Source organism: Myodes glareolus, chromosome 26 (genome assembly GCF_982192425.1).
Source record: "Myodes glareolus chromosome 26, mMyoGla1.1, whole genome shotgun sequence".
NCBI lineage: Eukaryota > Metazoa > Chordata > Mammalia > Rodentia > Cricetidae > Myodes > Myodes glareolus.
Window position 1 is genome coordinate 14052801 of NC_142051.1, and position 16510 is coordinate 14069310.

Below are 16510 nucleotides of genomic sequence, written 5' to 3' on the forward strand. Positions count from 1 at the left end.
GACCTCTTTTAAATGAGGCACCAGCAAGCAGAGCCCATTTAAAAAAATGCAACTAAACTTTGTTTTGTGTGTGTGTGTGTGAGTAGAATTTTTTATAAGCTTTCTCAAATTTTATGTGAACTTAGCTAACACACGTTGGCATGCCAATCTGTAGTCGGAGGCTACTCATTTGTTCCAGGCTGCCCAGATTTAAAATAATTCCTCAGAAGCATTATTATTTACAACACTGTTTGACCAATAGCTTAAGCATATTTCTAGCTAGCTCTTACTTCTTAAACTAATCCATTTCTATTAATCTGTGTATCGTCACATGGCCGTGGCTTACTTGCAAGGTTCCAGCTCATCTGTCTCCTGCTGCAGCTCCATGGCATCTCACTGACTCCCCCTTCTTTCTCCCAGCATTCAGTTTACCTTAATCTATCTAGCTCTATTCTGCCCTATCAAAGGCCAAAGCAGCTTCTTTATTCATTAATCAATAAAAGCAACATATATACAGAAGGCTTTATTTAGACAGAAAAGGGGAGATGATGTGTGAAAATTCTGGTAAATGATTATTCTGTTAACATTTAGTATGGACTTAGTGGTGTTTACTTGTATGTTTTTCTGATAATTTTTCCACCATGTTTTTCTGAACTTAAACAACCTTCCTTGGATAGCTGCATTCTTTTTTTATTATTCCCGTAAAAATAGTCCAGTGAAACTGAAGTAATTTGTCAACAATGTTAGACTGCTGTATGTCTCGTTCTTTCTGACCCACAAATCGCAGTTCCAACAGAGAAGATCTTTTTGGGCTTGCTAAAAATTTGACCAATAAGTCTAGCAACATTGTCTCTGAGATATGCTTAGAACTATTTGTAAATTATAACTGTAACTTTAGTCTTAAAAATAAATATTTTCCATAATATGTTTACAACTACAGTTATGGATATATAATATTCAAAGATTAACATATACATTTACAAATGAAGAATACAATAGCAGATAAAATCGTACATAATTTTCTTTTAATTAAAATTACTTTAATTAAAATAAACAATTTATTTTTTTTCCATGCTACTATGTAAGTGAGAAAACGACAGTGTCTTTGTTGGAGATCTGAAAACAATTGTGGGAGTTGCTTTGTTCTTCTAATTTGTAGGTCTAGGGACACAACACATGCTGTCAGAGTTGGCTACAAGGGCCTTTTCCTGCTAATCCACCCCACTGGCTTTTAGTTTCTTCAAATAAGATATGAATGAAAATTAAAAGAAAATAAATAAAATTTCATATTAAATAATAGTTTTAATATGCTGATGGTAAATTATCACAAATATAGAGTAGTGTTATAACCTTCCTATTAAATAATGCATCAAATATAACAAATGTGAAATATTATTTCATAGCCTTGACCAACTTGAATTTAAAAATTCACTTTGTTTTTAGTTTTTTTTTATAGTTGGTAAATTGGGGACCAAAACCAGACCCTTTGTGTTGAGATTCCCTCTACTATTGGGCCAATCTCTAAGCTGGGATGAATTTTTAGAAGACAGAAGAGACATTGGAAAAATATGTTCAGACAGGCGGTGATGGAGCACTTAGTCCCAGCACTTGGAAGGCAGAAGCAGGTGGACTCTGTGAGTTCAGTGATTTTGAGGTCAGCCTGGTCTCCAAGAACTAGTTCTAAGACAGGCTCCGAAGTTACAAAGAAACCCTGTCTCAAAAAACAAACAAAAAAAAAGAAAAAGAAAGAGAGAGAGAAAGAAAGAAAGAAAGAAAGAAAGAAAGAAAGAAAGAAAGAAAGAAAGAAAGAAAGAAAGAAAAAGAAAGAAAGAAAAGAAATGTTCAATATCTCTCAGATATCACTGGGAGAATAGATGACTTTCAGGGAGAAAATAAACTTTAGAGTTAAAATAATATTAGCTTATATAAAGTGGAAGTTTAACACAATAGTAGTGTGCTGACCTCCAAGACTCATGTCATGTTTGATTAATTCCCTGCTCCTTGCATTAATAAATTTACTTCTAAAGAACAAACGTATTCCTTAGATGGGAAAATGAATAACAAAACACTGAGAAGAAACTGAAGAGAATTATGAACAATAGGTATTTTTAAGTCTCTTTTCTTTATATAGTGAAATGGTATAGTCATTTCTTTGAGAAAGATACAATCCTGTGTATTGTATTAACAAATGCCCTTTTCACTTGCTGATTCCTCAAGGTGTAGATAAAGGGATTCAGAAGTGGAGCCACTGAGGTATTGAGCACAGAAATTCCCTTAGAAATAGATACTCTCTGCTTGACTGAAGGTTTAGCATACATGAAGATGCAGCTGCCATATGAGAGGGATATCACAATCATGTGAGAAGAACACGTAGAGAAAGCCTTCTTCCTCTGACTGGTTGAAGGGATTTTTAGAATCGTTATGGCAATGTAGATGTAGGAAATTATCACCATTAACAATGTGAGAAAGAGTGTCACCAAAGCTGAGACAAAGCCCAATGTCTCCATGAGCTGCGTGTCTGTGCAGGAAAGCTGCATGAGTGGGGTAGTATCACAGTAGAAATGATCAACGATGTTGGAAGCACAAAAGTCAACATTTAAGCCTAACAGGAGTGGTGGAAAGATGACAAAGAAGCCAGCAATCCAACAACTGAGGACCAACTGCACACAGACTTTAGTGTTCATGATGGTCATGTAGTGCAGGGGTTTGCAGATGGCCACATAGCGGTCATAGGACATGGCTGCCAGCAAGTAAAATTCTGATGCTCCAAATAGGAAAGCAAAAAACACTTGTGTTAAACAATCACCATAAGGAATGCTTTTGTCCCCAGTTGCCAAAGTAGCAAGTAATTTGGGGATGCATGTACTAGTGTAGGAAATCTCTAGGAAGGAAAAGTTCCGAAGGAAAAAATACATGGGGGTCTTCAGGTGAGCATCCACCAGGGTGAGTGTGATGATTGTCAGATTGCCAGTGATGCTGAGCAGATAGGTAAGAAGCAGGAAGACGAATAAGACAACTTTCCACTGCGGGTCATCAGTCAAACCTGCTAGGATGAAAAACGTCACCTTTGTGTGGTTCTTCATTGTGGTCCTCTGGCTGTTAGCTGGTCTAAGTGGACAAGAGAGAGATGCATGGAGGGAGGTTATCACTACAGAAGTATGCTAGTGATAAGTCAGGCTGAAGTACCCTTGTCGTTGAGAAGACAAGGGTTCAGACAGCAACACAGTACTCATCAATGATCTAAAGAGAGCTGTGCCAAGAAAACAGTAGCTTATACCTTTATGGCATCTGGACTGAAAGCATAATAGTAATTTTTAATTTTACTCTATAACAATTTATATGATGGTGTTTTGTGCTCTTCTCTTTAAAGAGAATAATTTTTCAGGATATAAAGCTACTGGAATACAAAAATTTTGTTTTCTTTCTGAGTATATAGAAGTTAGGATGGCAAGTCATATTTTCTGTTCAATTAAAGAAGTTTAATTACATACAATATTAAATATTTTCAAAGAAATCCAGTGACAGTATTTACTTGAAGCCTAACAGTCTATATTGAGATAGAGGTGCAGGAGAAAGGAGAGATAGATATAGCGGTGTCTGTGTGTGTGTGTGTGTGTGTGTGTGTGTGTGAGAGAGAGAGAGAGAGAGAGAGAGAGAGAGAGAGAGATTGAGAAAGGAACAGACAGAGAAAGAGAGAGACAATGTTGATATGGTATACACCTAGAGCTAACATCTCTGTTTATGCAGTTCATGTTGCTGTAATGTCTGATCTCCTTCTCACTATCTCACTACTTTTATAAAATTGATCGAGTTTCAAAATTTAAAAGTCAATTGTTGAAGTTCTTTTTTTTCTTTTTTTGTTTTTACTTTTTCAGTTTTTTGAGACAGGCTTTTGCTGTAGCTTTGGAGCTTATCCTGGAACTAGCTCTATAGACCAGGCTGGCCTCAAACTCACAGAGATCCGCCTAACTCTTCCTCCTGAGTGCTGGGATGAAAGGCGTGTGCCACCATTGCTCAGTTTGGAGTAAGTTTCTTTACACTTTCTATTACTATGTCCATTGCTTTGATTTCTGTTGTCACCTTGTGTTTTGTTGGCCTTCTATTCCAATACCACTTTATTAGGAACAGTTGGATATTATTAGGGTTTGAAGTAAGACATTGCAACTATTAATCAGTAAGTAGTTAAAGCAAGTGCAAATTTAAAAATATTCAATTTTTCTTTATCTATTGCTTACGTTTTTTTCTAAGTTATCATATGAAGAGGTTGGCAATATGAATACACGACCTGCAAAAGTATAACATTATTTGGTAAATTAAGAAGCATAATTTATTATCAAATAGCATGACTCAACTTACAGTTGCTATGTTTTCCACTCACAAAAATACTACAGTCTCTAGCTAACATTCTGTTAATGAAAAATTAAGAAATTAGGGATACAGTTCAGTGTCAGAGTGCTGACTACTATAATGAGACCTTGGACTTTGTGGGAGACAAAGGAACAAAGAAAAGGAAAAGAAAGAAAAGGAAGGGAAGGGAAGGAAGGGAAGGGAAGGAAGGGAAGGGAAAAGAAGAGAAGGGAAGGGAAGGGAAGGGAAGGGAAGGGAAGGGAAGGGAAGGGAAGGGAAGGGAAGGAGAGAAGAGAGAACAGGAAGCATGAACAAAGATATTAACAAGTACATGCAGATAACTGTATATATTGACATGATTCTATTGATGAACAAAATTAGTTAGACTGACATAGCAAGTAAAATGAGCATCTAGTATGAAAAGTAAAGATATCCATCTCTTTGGAAAACTTCTTATCTGGAATCTTCACCATCAGACACATAGATTCTTATATTTCTATGAAGGATATGGCAACCTATAACAGTTCTTTTTGCCTTAAAGATATTACAGTAATTATTAAAAACCTCTAACCTATATATCATTCCCAAGAGAGGTCACAAGTAATTAAAATAAGATATCCAAATGCAAAGTAAACTTTTTAAAAACATATCAAGAAATGTTTACCGGAAATGTTTGGAGTCTATGACAGGTCTTAGAATGAGAAACAGAAATGATAGCAAATACTCCTAGAATGGTGAGGAGAATTGAGGCAAAGTACTCAGTGAATCCATAATCTACTGAGAAGCATGAGGAACATTCTGCTGTCAGGGCTGTGCATACCAACACAGCTGACACACATGGCTAAAGAAGATCACATTTATTGGACATACCTTCACATTCAGAGAGTCACGAGGGCTTCTCTTACAGCTTCCTTTGTGTGCAAGGATGAACTCAATAGCAAAAACATGTAGGACTGCATATGTCTAAACCACAGAAATCTCAGTATCCTTACTTAAGATCATTCATTTATTCTACTTTAATTACACTTATCAATGATTCCACAAAATACTCTGGAAAATGTAGAATTTTTATTTAAGTTAAGCCTATGATGAAATTTTCAAATCATAGTATCACCGATCATGAGTAACAGGTTAACTTTAAGTGGAAAAAAATTAGTTCTAAATTGTAAATACAGTAAAAAGTATCCTATTTTTTTAACCAAAATATAAACATAACCAAATACATCTATGTTTTAATGGAAAAAAATAGCAAAAATACATTAAACATATGTAGCAGAAAAATTTATAACTTTTCCAAATAACTTCAACTTTTTAGAATCCCATTCCAATTAAGTGTGCAAAAAAATCCAAAAAAATATAAATATTTTCTGAAACACACGTATCCAAATACCATAAATAGGCAGAGATACAGGCCCAGTTGTACTTGGACCAGACTTCCCATACTTTACCGTCTGACCAAGTTGCTGATAAGAGCACAGGCACCACCTTCCTCTCTGAATGCATCTCAGTTTAAGCCACAATTATGATGGTTTTTCTCACCTAGTCAGACAATCTTGCAGATGACTTACTAGCCAATGCTTTATGTTTAAGTCCTCTCTTTACTATAGTGATGTGGTCTGTGGAATCATCTCCTATGCATAGCTCACACTGACATAGAAAATGAGTCCATCCTAACGCAGTGAATTTTCATATACTCACTCCTTGAATCAAAACTTAAAGACATGATGAAAATTCTCACGAGAATTGGAGATTTATAACAACATTTCCCAAGGAAATAACTCGTTTCATGTTATCCAAACGTACTCCCCAGGCAATCTGTATTTTTAAAAACAAATTATACTTTAAAAACTAAACAATCTCCAGAGACTTGCATATAGATTCCTCAAAGAAGTCTGTACTGTATCATTTAAGAAAACAGTTATCAGTGAGGCTTCTAAGTTAATCTAATTAGTCATGTGTCTGTATCAGGCTTGTGTAGTTTCTCACAACTCTCACACTCACTGGTGTGTCCCAGGGCTCCCAATTCCGTTATATGCCTTACTAAGGTGGACAATACACTTTATCTAATCAATTTATTAGACCATATGTTATGTGCCACATATAGTTTTGTTATGTAAATAGAATAGATTTGTGAAAACATTGGTAGGGGTTTTGCTTGAAAAATGCATTGAGAAAGAAGCCTCTTTCTATGAAAGCTGATTGCAGCTTCTGACAGAATGACACCAGGAATTCTAGCACAATTAATCAATGCTTGAGTATTTGGGTCCTTCCTAACCATGAGCCTAAAATTTGCTAGGAATTTCACCTAATTATAAGGAAAAGACTTTTGAAAAATCCCACGTATAATTCTAGTGGTTTCTGGTTTTATTTTATCATATTACGAAGTATCCAAGGTGTCTCCAGAGCTACTTCACACATCATTCTCAGCAGTCTTTTGAGATAGAAACTGAATGCCATCAATCAAGTATGTGGTAATAGTAAGATTGGTTTGCTGTTGATAAGAAAGTTATACCCACCCCTGAGTATCTTCTACTATTCCCAACACTTCCCTTGAGACTGCCCACCTCACAGAATTAATTTTATGTGGTCTTCTGGCAGCTTCTTTCTCTTACCCCTCATGCATAAGCGCACATTTAAATACCTTTAATAGCATTTCCAATTCTGCTTTGTGATCTAACTAGTTCTAAAAGTTTTTTTTTTTTTTCAGCATTGAAGCCACAAATCTGGATTTGGTTTTAAATGTTTCCTAAAGATCTTAAGAAAATGTTCCAGCTAAAGAAGAAAGTTATATTGAACTGTGTCCCCTGATGCTTTGCTCAGCTTTGATGCAGGGGAAAGGGGCTTGGTCTTGCCTCAACTTAAGGTGCCAGACTTTGTTGATTCCCCATGGGAGGCCTTGCCCTTTTTGGAAGAGTGAATGGAGGGTGCGTTGGGGATAGGTTTGAGGGGAGAAAAGGAGGAGGGGAGGGAGGGGGAAACGTAGTTGATATGCAAAATTAATTTTAAAAAAACTAAAAAATAAAAGAACTGTGTCCCTGTCTCCAAACTACTGATGGTTCTGGTTTGAAGGCAGAATTTGGAAAAATTTGGATTTGAGATGTAAAGTAAAGCCTAAAATTCTATTATGAACAGAAATTAATGAGTGATTCTGGTGGAATCTCAAGATAGTGTAATGTTGAGATGATTAAAATACAAAAGAACATCCAAGGGGTTTAAGGTGGGAAACCAGTACTATAGTGAAATTTGTTCTAAAGTTTGTGTATGTTATATTGTTATCTTCCTGTAAATAATGTGCCTACACTGTGTTTGTGTCCTAAGTCCTTTATGGGTGGGTAAAATTAAAGATTACAGACTGATTCATTCAGAGGGAGTTTAAGTTAGCCCATTAGTCAGTATGTGGCAGGCCTATAAGTGGTTTTTCAATATATTTGTAGTGAGAATCAGGAGCAAAGAGACTTGGGAAAGAAACGATCTTGTAAGGAAATAAATGGTTTGCATTTGTGAAAAAGAAGACCTTATGACACTAAAAATAACCCAAGCACCTTGTTCTTGGAAAATGAGGTATGTGCCCTTAGGGTGTTTTAGGAATTGGCCAGGTTGTGCATATGGCAGGTTTTGGTGTATAAAAAACAAACTCATTTTAAAATTTTTCATTTCAAAGAAGAGTATCTCTGTGTCAGCATGTTTATACAAAACTCCCTAGGAAGTTGTTTCACCAGGATTCCTTTCAGTGGGCTCAGTCACACAGGCAAGCTGCATAGAGACCAGTGTAGCAGTGGTTCAAAATAGCACATTACTACCCAACTTTGAAGTAGACATTGCCATCACCTACGTGGTATTAGTTTTGCATATATGTAAAATTCAAGAATTACAGTGTCTTGGAGACTTTCATTGAAATTGCAAAAGAAGCTATGCAGTGTGAGACATTTTGAGATTGCCTGCAAGTAGCCCTGAGAAGACCATGTATGATGTTCTGTGGGAGATACTTAAAGCCCACTGAAGACATCATAATATGGGTGGTAACAGGAACATGGGATGTCTGCTGACATCTAGTGTGCCTTCCTACTGCATTATACAATAGAATAGGGTATCACATGCTGACGAATTTTGAGAAAGAAATGGAAGACAGGAACTAGAGAGAGCTTGGGGAATGGAGCTTAGCATTCCTCTCAGTTACAATCCTTTCCTCTCTGTGTCTTCCAACACATATTGGTTGAACAAGTTAATCGGCTATATTTGGAAATTTCTACAGATGCATACAAGATGATTTGATCAATATCATAACTCAATCACGCCACACCACTGTTTTCTACTCTCCACGCCTGTCCTCCTTTTCCCCTCGATCTCTCATTTTCTGTGTCCTTTCCCCTGATGTTTATTGAAAAGCATTGTTCTCACATCGTTGTTTCCTCTCCCTCTACTTTGTCTGGTAACTCCACACCACCCCTCCCAATTGGCTCTCCCTCCTTTCTGTCTCTTATTAGCAAACAATCGGGCTTCTAAGGTATAATAATAAAATAAAGTAAAATAAGCAAAAGAAAACTAATACATTGAAACATTACAAAACAAACAAGCAGAAGGAAAAGAACCCAAGAAAAGGCACGCAAAACAAATACAAATGCAGAGAATCACTTATTAGCATGCTCAGAATCCCATAAGAAACCACTAAACTGGAAGTCATAATATATAATGTGTGTGTGCGTGTGTGTGTGTGTGTGTGTGTGTACACAATAGACTTACAAGATACAAAGACCAAACAACAATGTATAAATAAAATAAAATAAAATTTAAAATTAAGATAAAAGAAATAGGAAAATCTTGATAGTACATTGTGAGATAAGAAACCTCCAAAGATATCACTGGGTTTATTTTTTTAGCCATCTACAGCTAGGTATACATCCTACCCTTAAGAGTACTTTGACTCCCCAGTGGGAGTCCCATTTTCAAGTGGTTGTCTGATTTGGGGATGTGGACATATGTTTATATCTCCTTTCCAATCCAGAACTCTATCTGGTGCAGACCCATCAGACCCTGTGCATGCTGTCCCACTCTCTGTGAATTTGTATATACATTTATCCTGCTTATTTAGAGAGTCTTCTTTTCTTGTTGAAATCCATGCACTCTGGTTCTTTCACTCTTCCTCTCTCTTCTTTCTCAGACTCCCCAGAGACCTGAGGGGAGGGACTTGATGGATTTAGGGCTCAGTGTTACAAGGTCTGTCGTTCTCTGCAAAATGTCTTTCTGTGAGTCTCTGTATTTGTTCTCATCTGCTGCAGGAGGATGCTTCTCCCATGATGACTGAGCAAGTCACTCATCTACGAGTATAGCAGAATGTCATTAGCAGGTTTTTTTTTTGCTATGCTTTGTTTATTTGTTTTAGAACAATAGTATTTTGTTTACCCCAGGTCCCCGGGCTACCTGAGGAAGAGACCGAGTCAGTCATCCTCATCAGCTTAGACCATGAAATCCAATATAGACAAGTTCAACAGAATCACCCTATATGGTTTGCCCATGCATGCTTCAACATTGCCAGAGCATAAATTTCATTTCAGGTTCATTCCCTGGGCTACCTAATTTCTGGTTCTTGGTAACCAAGGCAAATATCATGCACGTGTTGCACCTCGTGGAGTGGCCTTTAAGTCAAGTCAAAAACTGGTTGGCTACTCATACAAGGCTTGTTCCACCATTGCACCAGCATTTCTTGAAGGCGGGCCATCATAGTAGAGCAAAGGGTTTTGCGGGTTGGTGTTTATGTTTCTCCTTTGGCACTGTGCAGGGTACCTTACTGTGCCAAAGACTCAACCACTTAGGGTGAAAGCTCTGTGTGGGCATCAGATCCACTTCTCCACGTTCAATGAATTGTGTAGGTGTCATCTCCAGCAATAGGGCCTTGCTGCCAGTTGTAAAGCAATCTCTAGTCCTGGCAACAAACAATTCTGGTTTGTTAGAAGGTTCCCATGGGGTCCCTGTGACCAAGAAATCAATTAGATGTAGCCCAATCCAAGAAATGGAACTTCATTTGGTAACAAGTGATATTCATTTCTGTCTCCCTCATTAGTTAGCATTTTTCTTTATGCCATTTTCATGTATTTATGAAACTACTCATCAAATAGCCTTTTAATTTTAGCTGTCACTTCCACACTCCTATACTTGTTATTCATTGCTATCTGTTCTATTTCTCTTTCCTAGTGAGATCTATTTGTGTCCTGATCCCTAGTTCCTTAAAGTGGCAGAATTTCCTGTGGTCTGGCTCTAGAGGGTTAGCAGACAACCCCTACTCCCCTACTAATAACCCTTCTGGGCATCCTTGGTCTAGCTCCAAAGTTATCACTCATTCCTAATCCATCCTTCATATTATAGATACCTTTTGCTGCCCTATATACATCTTGTTTGGGAGTTTTCTGCAGGTACAAAGCCTATGCAAAACTTGATTAGGGGGAAACCTGGAAACCTTGGGTACCTCCTGAATCAGATATTTATACTTGACATTGTATTTTTCGAAACTTCATTTAGGCTGTTTTGGGTATATGGGAATCTACCAAATAAAGTGTAAATATAGAGAAAACTAAAAATGCCCTGGGCTAAGGGGAAGTGTTTCAGTCTGCTGAGGGTGGGAATCCCTGCAACTGCTCAGGCTAAGTTCATTCTCAAAGTGTCTCTGAGTCTTCATTTCATGGACCCATGTTAACCCACACACCCACACTGTGCTGCCCACAACATCTTACACTATAACAAACCTCTGTGGTTCTATGGATTCTAGCTTGGTTATCATTGATTTAACAGCTAATATCCACATATACACAAATTCCAAACCATAATTGTCTTTCTGGGTCTTGGTTACCTCACTCAGAATGATCTTTTTTTTTTAAACTAAGAATCTCATTATTTAATTTTCTGTCTCTTTCTACTTCTAGGTTTTTGTTTTCCAAGTTGCCACAATGTAGGAACACTTAATATACTTTTTTTCTATATCTGACTTATTTTCCAAAACATGTTATACGATAATTCTAACAATTTTACACAGCATAACCTGGTAGATATGGTTGACCACAGATTTCAGAGTGGTATTTACCTCCCCAGACCATATAAATTTATAAGTTTAAAGTTAACCATAAGAATTCAGTTAATTCTTGATAGTAGTAAACGCTTCACCTTCATCATTTATGCCCCGGCAATGCTCAAGCATGCATGAGCAGCCTGTTTAAGGTGGTTCTCCAGTTATTCCTATCCTGGGCAATCCTAGATGCCTGTGTCATTGTCATATCCAAGGTTCCACAGTCTTCTTTTGTGCCATCTATGCAGCACTTGTTGGGCCTTCCTCTTTGCCTTATCCCGTACACTCCTCTAAGCAGTGCTATCTTTGGGTATTTGCCATCATTCATTCTCATAAGATGGTGAAGTATTTCAAGTGCCATTGCTGTATCCTGTACTTTACTTCTTTCTGAAGATGGACATGTTTCTTAACGTTATCATTGAACAGCCTATCTCTTTATGGGACACCTAGAATCCTTCTGAGACATACCATCTCAAATACATTCAGACACTGTTTTGAGGAGCATTTCCTTGTCCTAGTTTCAGAGTTGTAAAATAGGTAGCTTAAGACAAGTGTCTCATATACTTGCAAATTGGTGGGGTGGGGATGGGGTCACAGTTTAAAATCCATAGCTGTATTTTTGAGATTATAATAAAGTTATATCATTTCCCTTTCTTTTTCTTTCCCTTTGAACCCTCCCACACACCTTTCCTGACTCCCTTTCAAATTCATAATTCTTTTTGTTCATTATTGTAACATGCATATGTGTATAAGAGTATACATAAATGTTCCTAAATACAACCTACTCAGTCTGTATCATGTTATTTGCATAAATGTTTTCATAGCTCACTATTTGGCATTGGATAACCAATTTATGTGTTCTTACTGGGGAAGATCATTTCTCCTGCTCTCAGTATTTCTATAGTTCTCCTGGGCATTCCTCCATCTACTTAATGATATCTATTACTATGAGATTATGTCTCTTAATAATGTCAGATGTTATGCCCATTAACTCTCTACAATAAGAGTACATTAACTTTTCAGGGGAAGGTTTTCTCCTTTGTGTCATATTGAAACATGGCTCATTTGAGAAGAAGCCAGCCAACACATTCTGCTTTTCACAGGATAATTCATTATAATTACTTTAAAAACATATTTGACCACTTATACTGAGAAGAATTAACTCGGGTAGAACCTACAATGCTCAAAAATTATGAATAAGAGTCTTTAAATCTTTGTAATGTTCTAAAACAAGTGCACTTACTTATGTCCTAAGTGTCCCAGGTTCAGAGAGGAACTGCTGTACAATTTTTGAACAGTGTGTGAGAATTCAAATAAGAATTAAAAAGATCATTATTCAGTTATTCCTTTTGTGTACATATTAATTTTCTATTTTGTCATAATCAGATTACTCATAATCTTTTGTGTTCTTATTTAGACATCAACATGTCAGCACACATTTTACAAAGCTGTGAAGATAAAAGTCAGACATTTCAAGAAGCCTAGCAAAACATGAGAATGAGTATTGTGATAAATTCAAGCACTGTTTAAGAAAACTGGAATTTACATACTGTAACAATATGTCATTAGCTTATATAATATATAAGCATCTTTATAAAATAAACAAGGGACTGAGTCTCTGGAACAATGCAGAAGATCATGGAAATTTTGAAGTCACTTTGTTGACTAAGAGAATTCTGAAAGTCATAAAAATAAAAAGGCACATAAATATCTTTCTTTTTATAATTTGAAAAATACTTTATTGTTTCTGGAATTAAAGCCACATAAATAAGATCTTATCTATTTAATGTAGTATGTCACTCATATAAAATTGGAAAAAAATAAATTTAAAATTTGAGACCAATATGGCTATTAATTTTTGTGCAATGCCAGCTCAACATGGTAAACTAGGATACTTCATTCCAAACAGGTTAAGACACAGAATTCGAATATAACTGGGTACACAGAAGCTGTTCAGTTAAATAAAGGGTTGGATGATTTTAAATACATGTGTGGAAGAACTTGATAATGCACTTCACTCTTCCTGCTAACACTACAAGTCAACTTGGAATACAATTAAGTTCTTACTTCATTGAGAAAAACTCCATCCTTTTAGTCATATTCTTAAAAGCATCTTTTACTTGTTTGTTTCTAAGTGTATAAATGAAGGGATTCAGCATGGGTGCAACTGAAGTGCTGAGCAGAGCTATTCCTTTATTTAAAGCGACCCTCTCCTTTGCAGATGGCCTCACATACATGAAGATGCAGCTGCCATAAGAAATGGACACCACGACCATGTGTGAAGAACATGTAGAGAAGGCTTTCTTTCTCTGTTGAGAAGATGGGATTCTCAGAATAGTCCTGATGATGTGTGTGTAGGAAAGGCTCACTAACACCAGCGTAACCAGGAGTGTCAAAATGGCAGAGAGAAGTGCCATCAATTCTATTATGTGCGTATCTGTGCAGGAAAGCTGAAGTATAGGGAAAACGTCACAGAAGAAATGGTCTACAGTGTTAGCTGCACAGAAGTCAAGTTGGAGCCCCATGATGAGAGGAGGAAAAATTATCAGGAAACCAGACAACCAGGAAGCAAAGACCAGCAAGTTGCAAATTCTGCTGCTCATGATGGTCATGTAGTGTAGGGGTTTGCAAATGGCCACATAGCGGTCATAGGACATGGCTGCCAGAAGGAAAAATTCAGTTGCCCCTAAGAGAATAGTGAAAAATAGTTGTGCTGCACAGTCATTGTATGAAATGGTTTTATCCCCCGTCGCCATACTAACGAGGAATTTGGGGATACAGACAGTTGTGAATGAAATTTCTAAAACTGAGAAGTTCCGTAGGAAGAGATACATGGGTGTCTTGAGATGAGAATCCAGTAGCGTGAGTGTGATGATGGTTAGGTTCCCAGCGACACTCAGCATGTATGTGAGAAAGAGAAGCACAAAAATGACCACCTGCAGTTGTAGATCATCTGTTAATCCAAGAAGAATGAATACAGTCACCGTGGTGTGGTTCTTCATAGCTAAGGTCTGATTGCCCAAAGTAGGGAAAGAAAATTAGAAACGAAGAGGGAAACTCTAAGTAACATGTGTGAAAGTCTTTACAGGAACACTAGAATTCACACCAAACAACCCTCAAAAAAACACTGTTCTCCAAAGAGAATAGGATCCCAAAAAGCCAGTACATGCAGTAGAAAAAAGTCCCAGTGCCATTGCCAGTGGCTCCTCAGTCTGCCCCAGCCATACAACTGTCAACCACATTTCCTTCCACAAAGCAATGTGCCTTACCTTCTCTTAGGATTAGAGGGGGGTGGGACTAGAGGGTGTGTGGACAAAAAGGGAGGATGGGAGAGAGTGGAAATTTGGATTGGTATTTAAAAAAACAAAACACCAAAGTACAGGGAGTAAGGAGAAGGGAATGGATCTGCAAAGAGTTTCAACGAGGAGCAGAAGCGAATATAATCAACACAGTGTATGAAAATCTCAAAGAAATAATAAAATACATTATTTTAAAATGAAAAAAGAGCATTGTTCTCTGATAGTAACCTCTACAATTTTTCTCATATTTTTTTTACCTGTTACCTTACTAAGTAAATTCAAGTTTTTGTTGTTGTTGTTGTTATTCAGTTTGCTAGAAGTTCATAAACAAATAAATAATATGTTCAACAAAGTCATTTAAAGTGTAAGATTAAATATACACAAAATTATCACAATATTTAAATTTGTATTTCTGTTTATACTTTGATGTTTCTCAACATATTTACCTTCTGCTACATTATTAATGATAATGTGGTAACCCATTCTTTATTGTTCAACAAAAAGACTGTGCTTATTTCATTCTTTCCAAAGACTTTGCTAAATTTTGTACAATATTTTGTCAGTGAACTCTTAAAAGAGACACATGGCGAACTTCACATTTAACTGAGATCCAGCAGGATTTTAATAACCTCATGAAAATTCTGAAAACCCTGTACTTTGTTTGCATCCTTGTGACCGTATTTATTTCTGCTTTCAGGCTTCTCCTGAACTTGAGCTTGTTTAATTTTTTTGTGCACATCCTTTATTTTTATAATATGAATGTTGTATTTTATACATTTCCTGTTAATATTGATTTTGATGACAAATCAAACCTGTAGGTAGCTCGCTTACCTTGATTGTTCTCTTTTTACTGATATGTAAATAGAGAGCATATTTTCATTTTCAGTTTTTGTGTTAATTACATAGCATGTATTTTTTAATATTTGCAGTGACACAGATAAAGATTGCATAATACAAGAAAAATGTTAGATATATCCTATAGTTTTGCGGCTGTCATTGATTGTTTTGCCTGCTGCTCCCCATTCAGAGTGCCTCTGTCCTTCCCTGTGTAAGTCACAGTCCTCCTCAATTTTTTCATTTAGAGTACAAAAATTAAAAATTATTGTTGCTTTCTGAGTTGTTTTCTTATTTCTTTCTTCCAGAAATACTTGCTTGTTCATGTTTATTACCTGCAAACTATTTCAAATGCTTCTAAAATTTTTAGAGAATATAATAATTTGTATTAGAACATTTTCTATTTTGAACATTCCAGTTCTAGAGTGAAAAAAATTATAGACCCAGGAATTATAAATGATTACTAGATAATTAAATCTTTTCCTACTCTCTCATTACTATTTAACATTGTTCTCTTTTATGTGTCTTCATTTGTCCATTTTCAAAAAAGTATCTGAATATGTATATCTTGACCATATGAATATAATCCTTATTATATCTGTACACAAGAATGAAATATTCTTAACTTCAAAGTCACAGTCTATCTTAAAGACAAAGAGAGAAAAACTTCATTCTGTGAAATACGCATTTTATAAGATGTTAAAATTCAGAAACTGTCCACACTCCAGAGGAAAATAACACATCCAGCAGAAAATGACAAATCCAGCACATATCGACCTTCCTGCAGAAAAGACACAGAGTTGGGTGAAAGGCATGGATCTGGGAAGAGCTGGGGGAATGAAAGTGAGTGTGACCAGAACTCATTGTATGAAATCCTTTACGAATCATTAATACATTCAGAGGAAATTTTAACTTCATTTACGCTTAGTTATTGTATCCATCTGTTGATACGCATGTGAGAATGAAGAGTGATCAAAAGACTGAAAGCAGCAAGATG

General features: G+C 36.4%; 2 protein-coding genes across 2 annotated transcripts; both read right to left on the reverse strand.

Annotated features, from left to right (window-relative positions):
* Positions 1 to 2123: 2123 nt before the first annotated feature.
* LOC148117754 (olfactory receptor 6C74-like) lies at positions 2124 to 3062 on the reverse strand. Its single transcript, XM_087902136.1, has one exon. It carries the CDS (start codon positions 3060 to 3062, stop codon positions 2124 to 2126), a length of 939 nt encoding a protein of 312 aa, XP_087758262.1.
* Positions 3063 to 13443: 10381 nt separating this feature from the next.
* LOC125389773 (olfactory receptor 6C74) lies at positions 13444 to 14388 on the reverse strand. Its single transcript, XM_048418437.3, has one exon. It carries the CDS (start codon positions 14380 to 14382, stop codon positions 13444 to 13446), a length of 939 nt encoding a protein of 312 aa, XP_048274394.3. The 5' UTR covers positions 14383 to 14388.
* Between the last annotated feature and the right edge of the window lie 2122 nt (positions 14389 to 16510).

What these genes read in the sequence shown, in the direction of transcription:
- LOC148117754 (XM_087902136.1), bottom strand. Translation starts at nt 3,062, where the DNA reads ATGAAGAACCACACAAAGGTGACGTTTTTCATCCTAGCAGGTTTGACT.
- LOC125389773 (XM_048418437.3), bottom strand. Translation starts at nt 14,382, where the DNA reads ATGAAGAACCACACCACGGTGACTGTATTCATTCTTCTTGGATTAACA.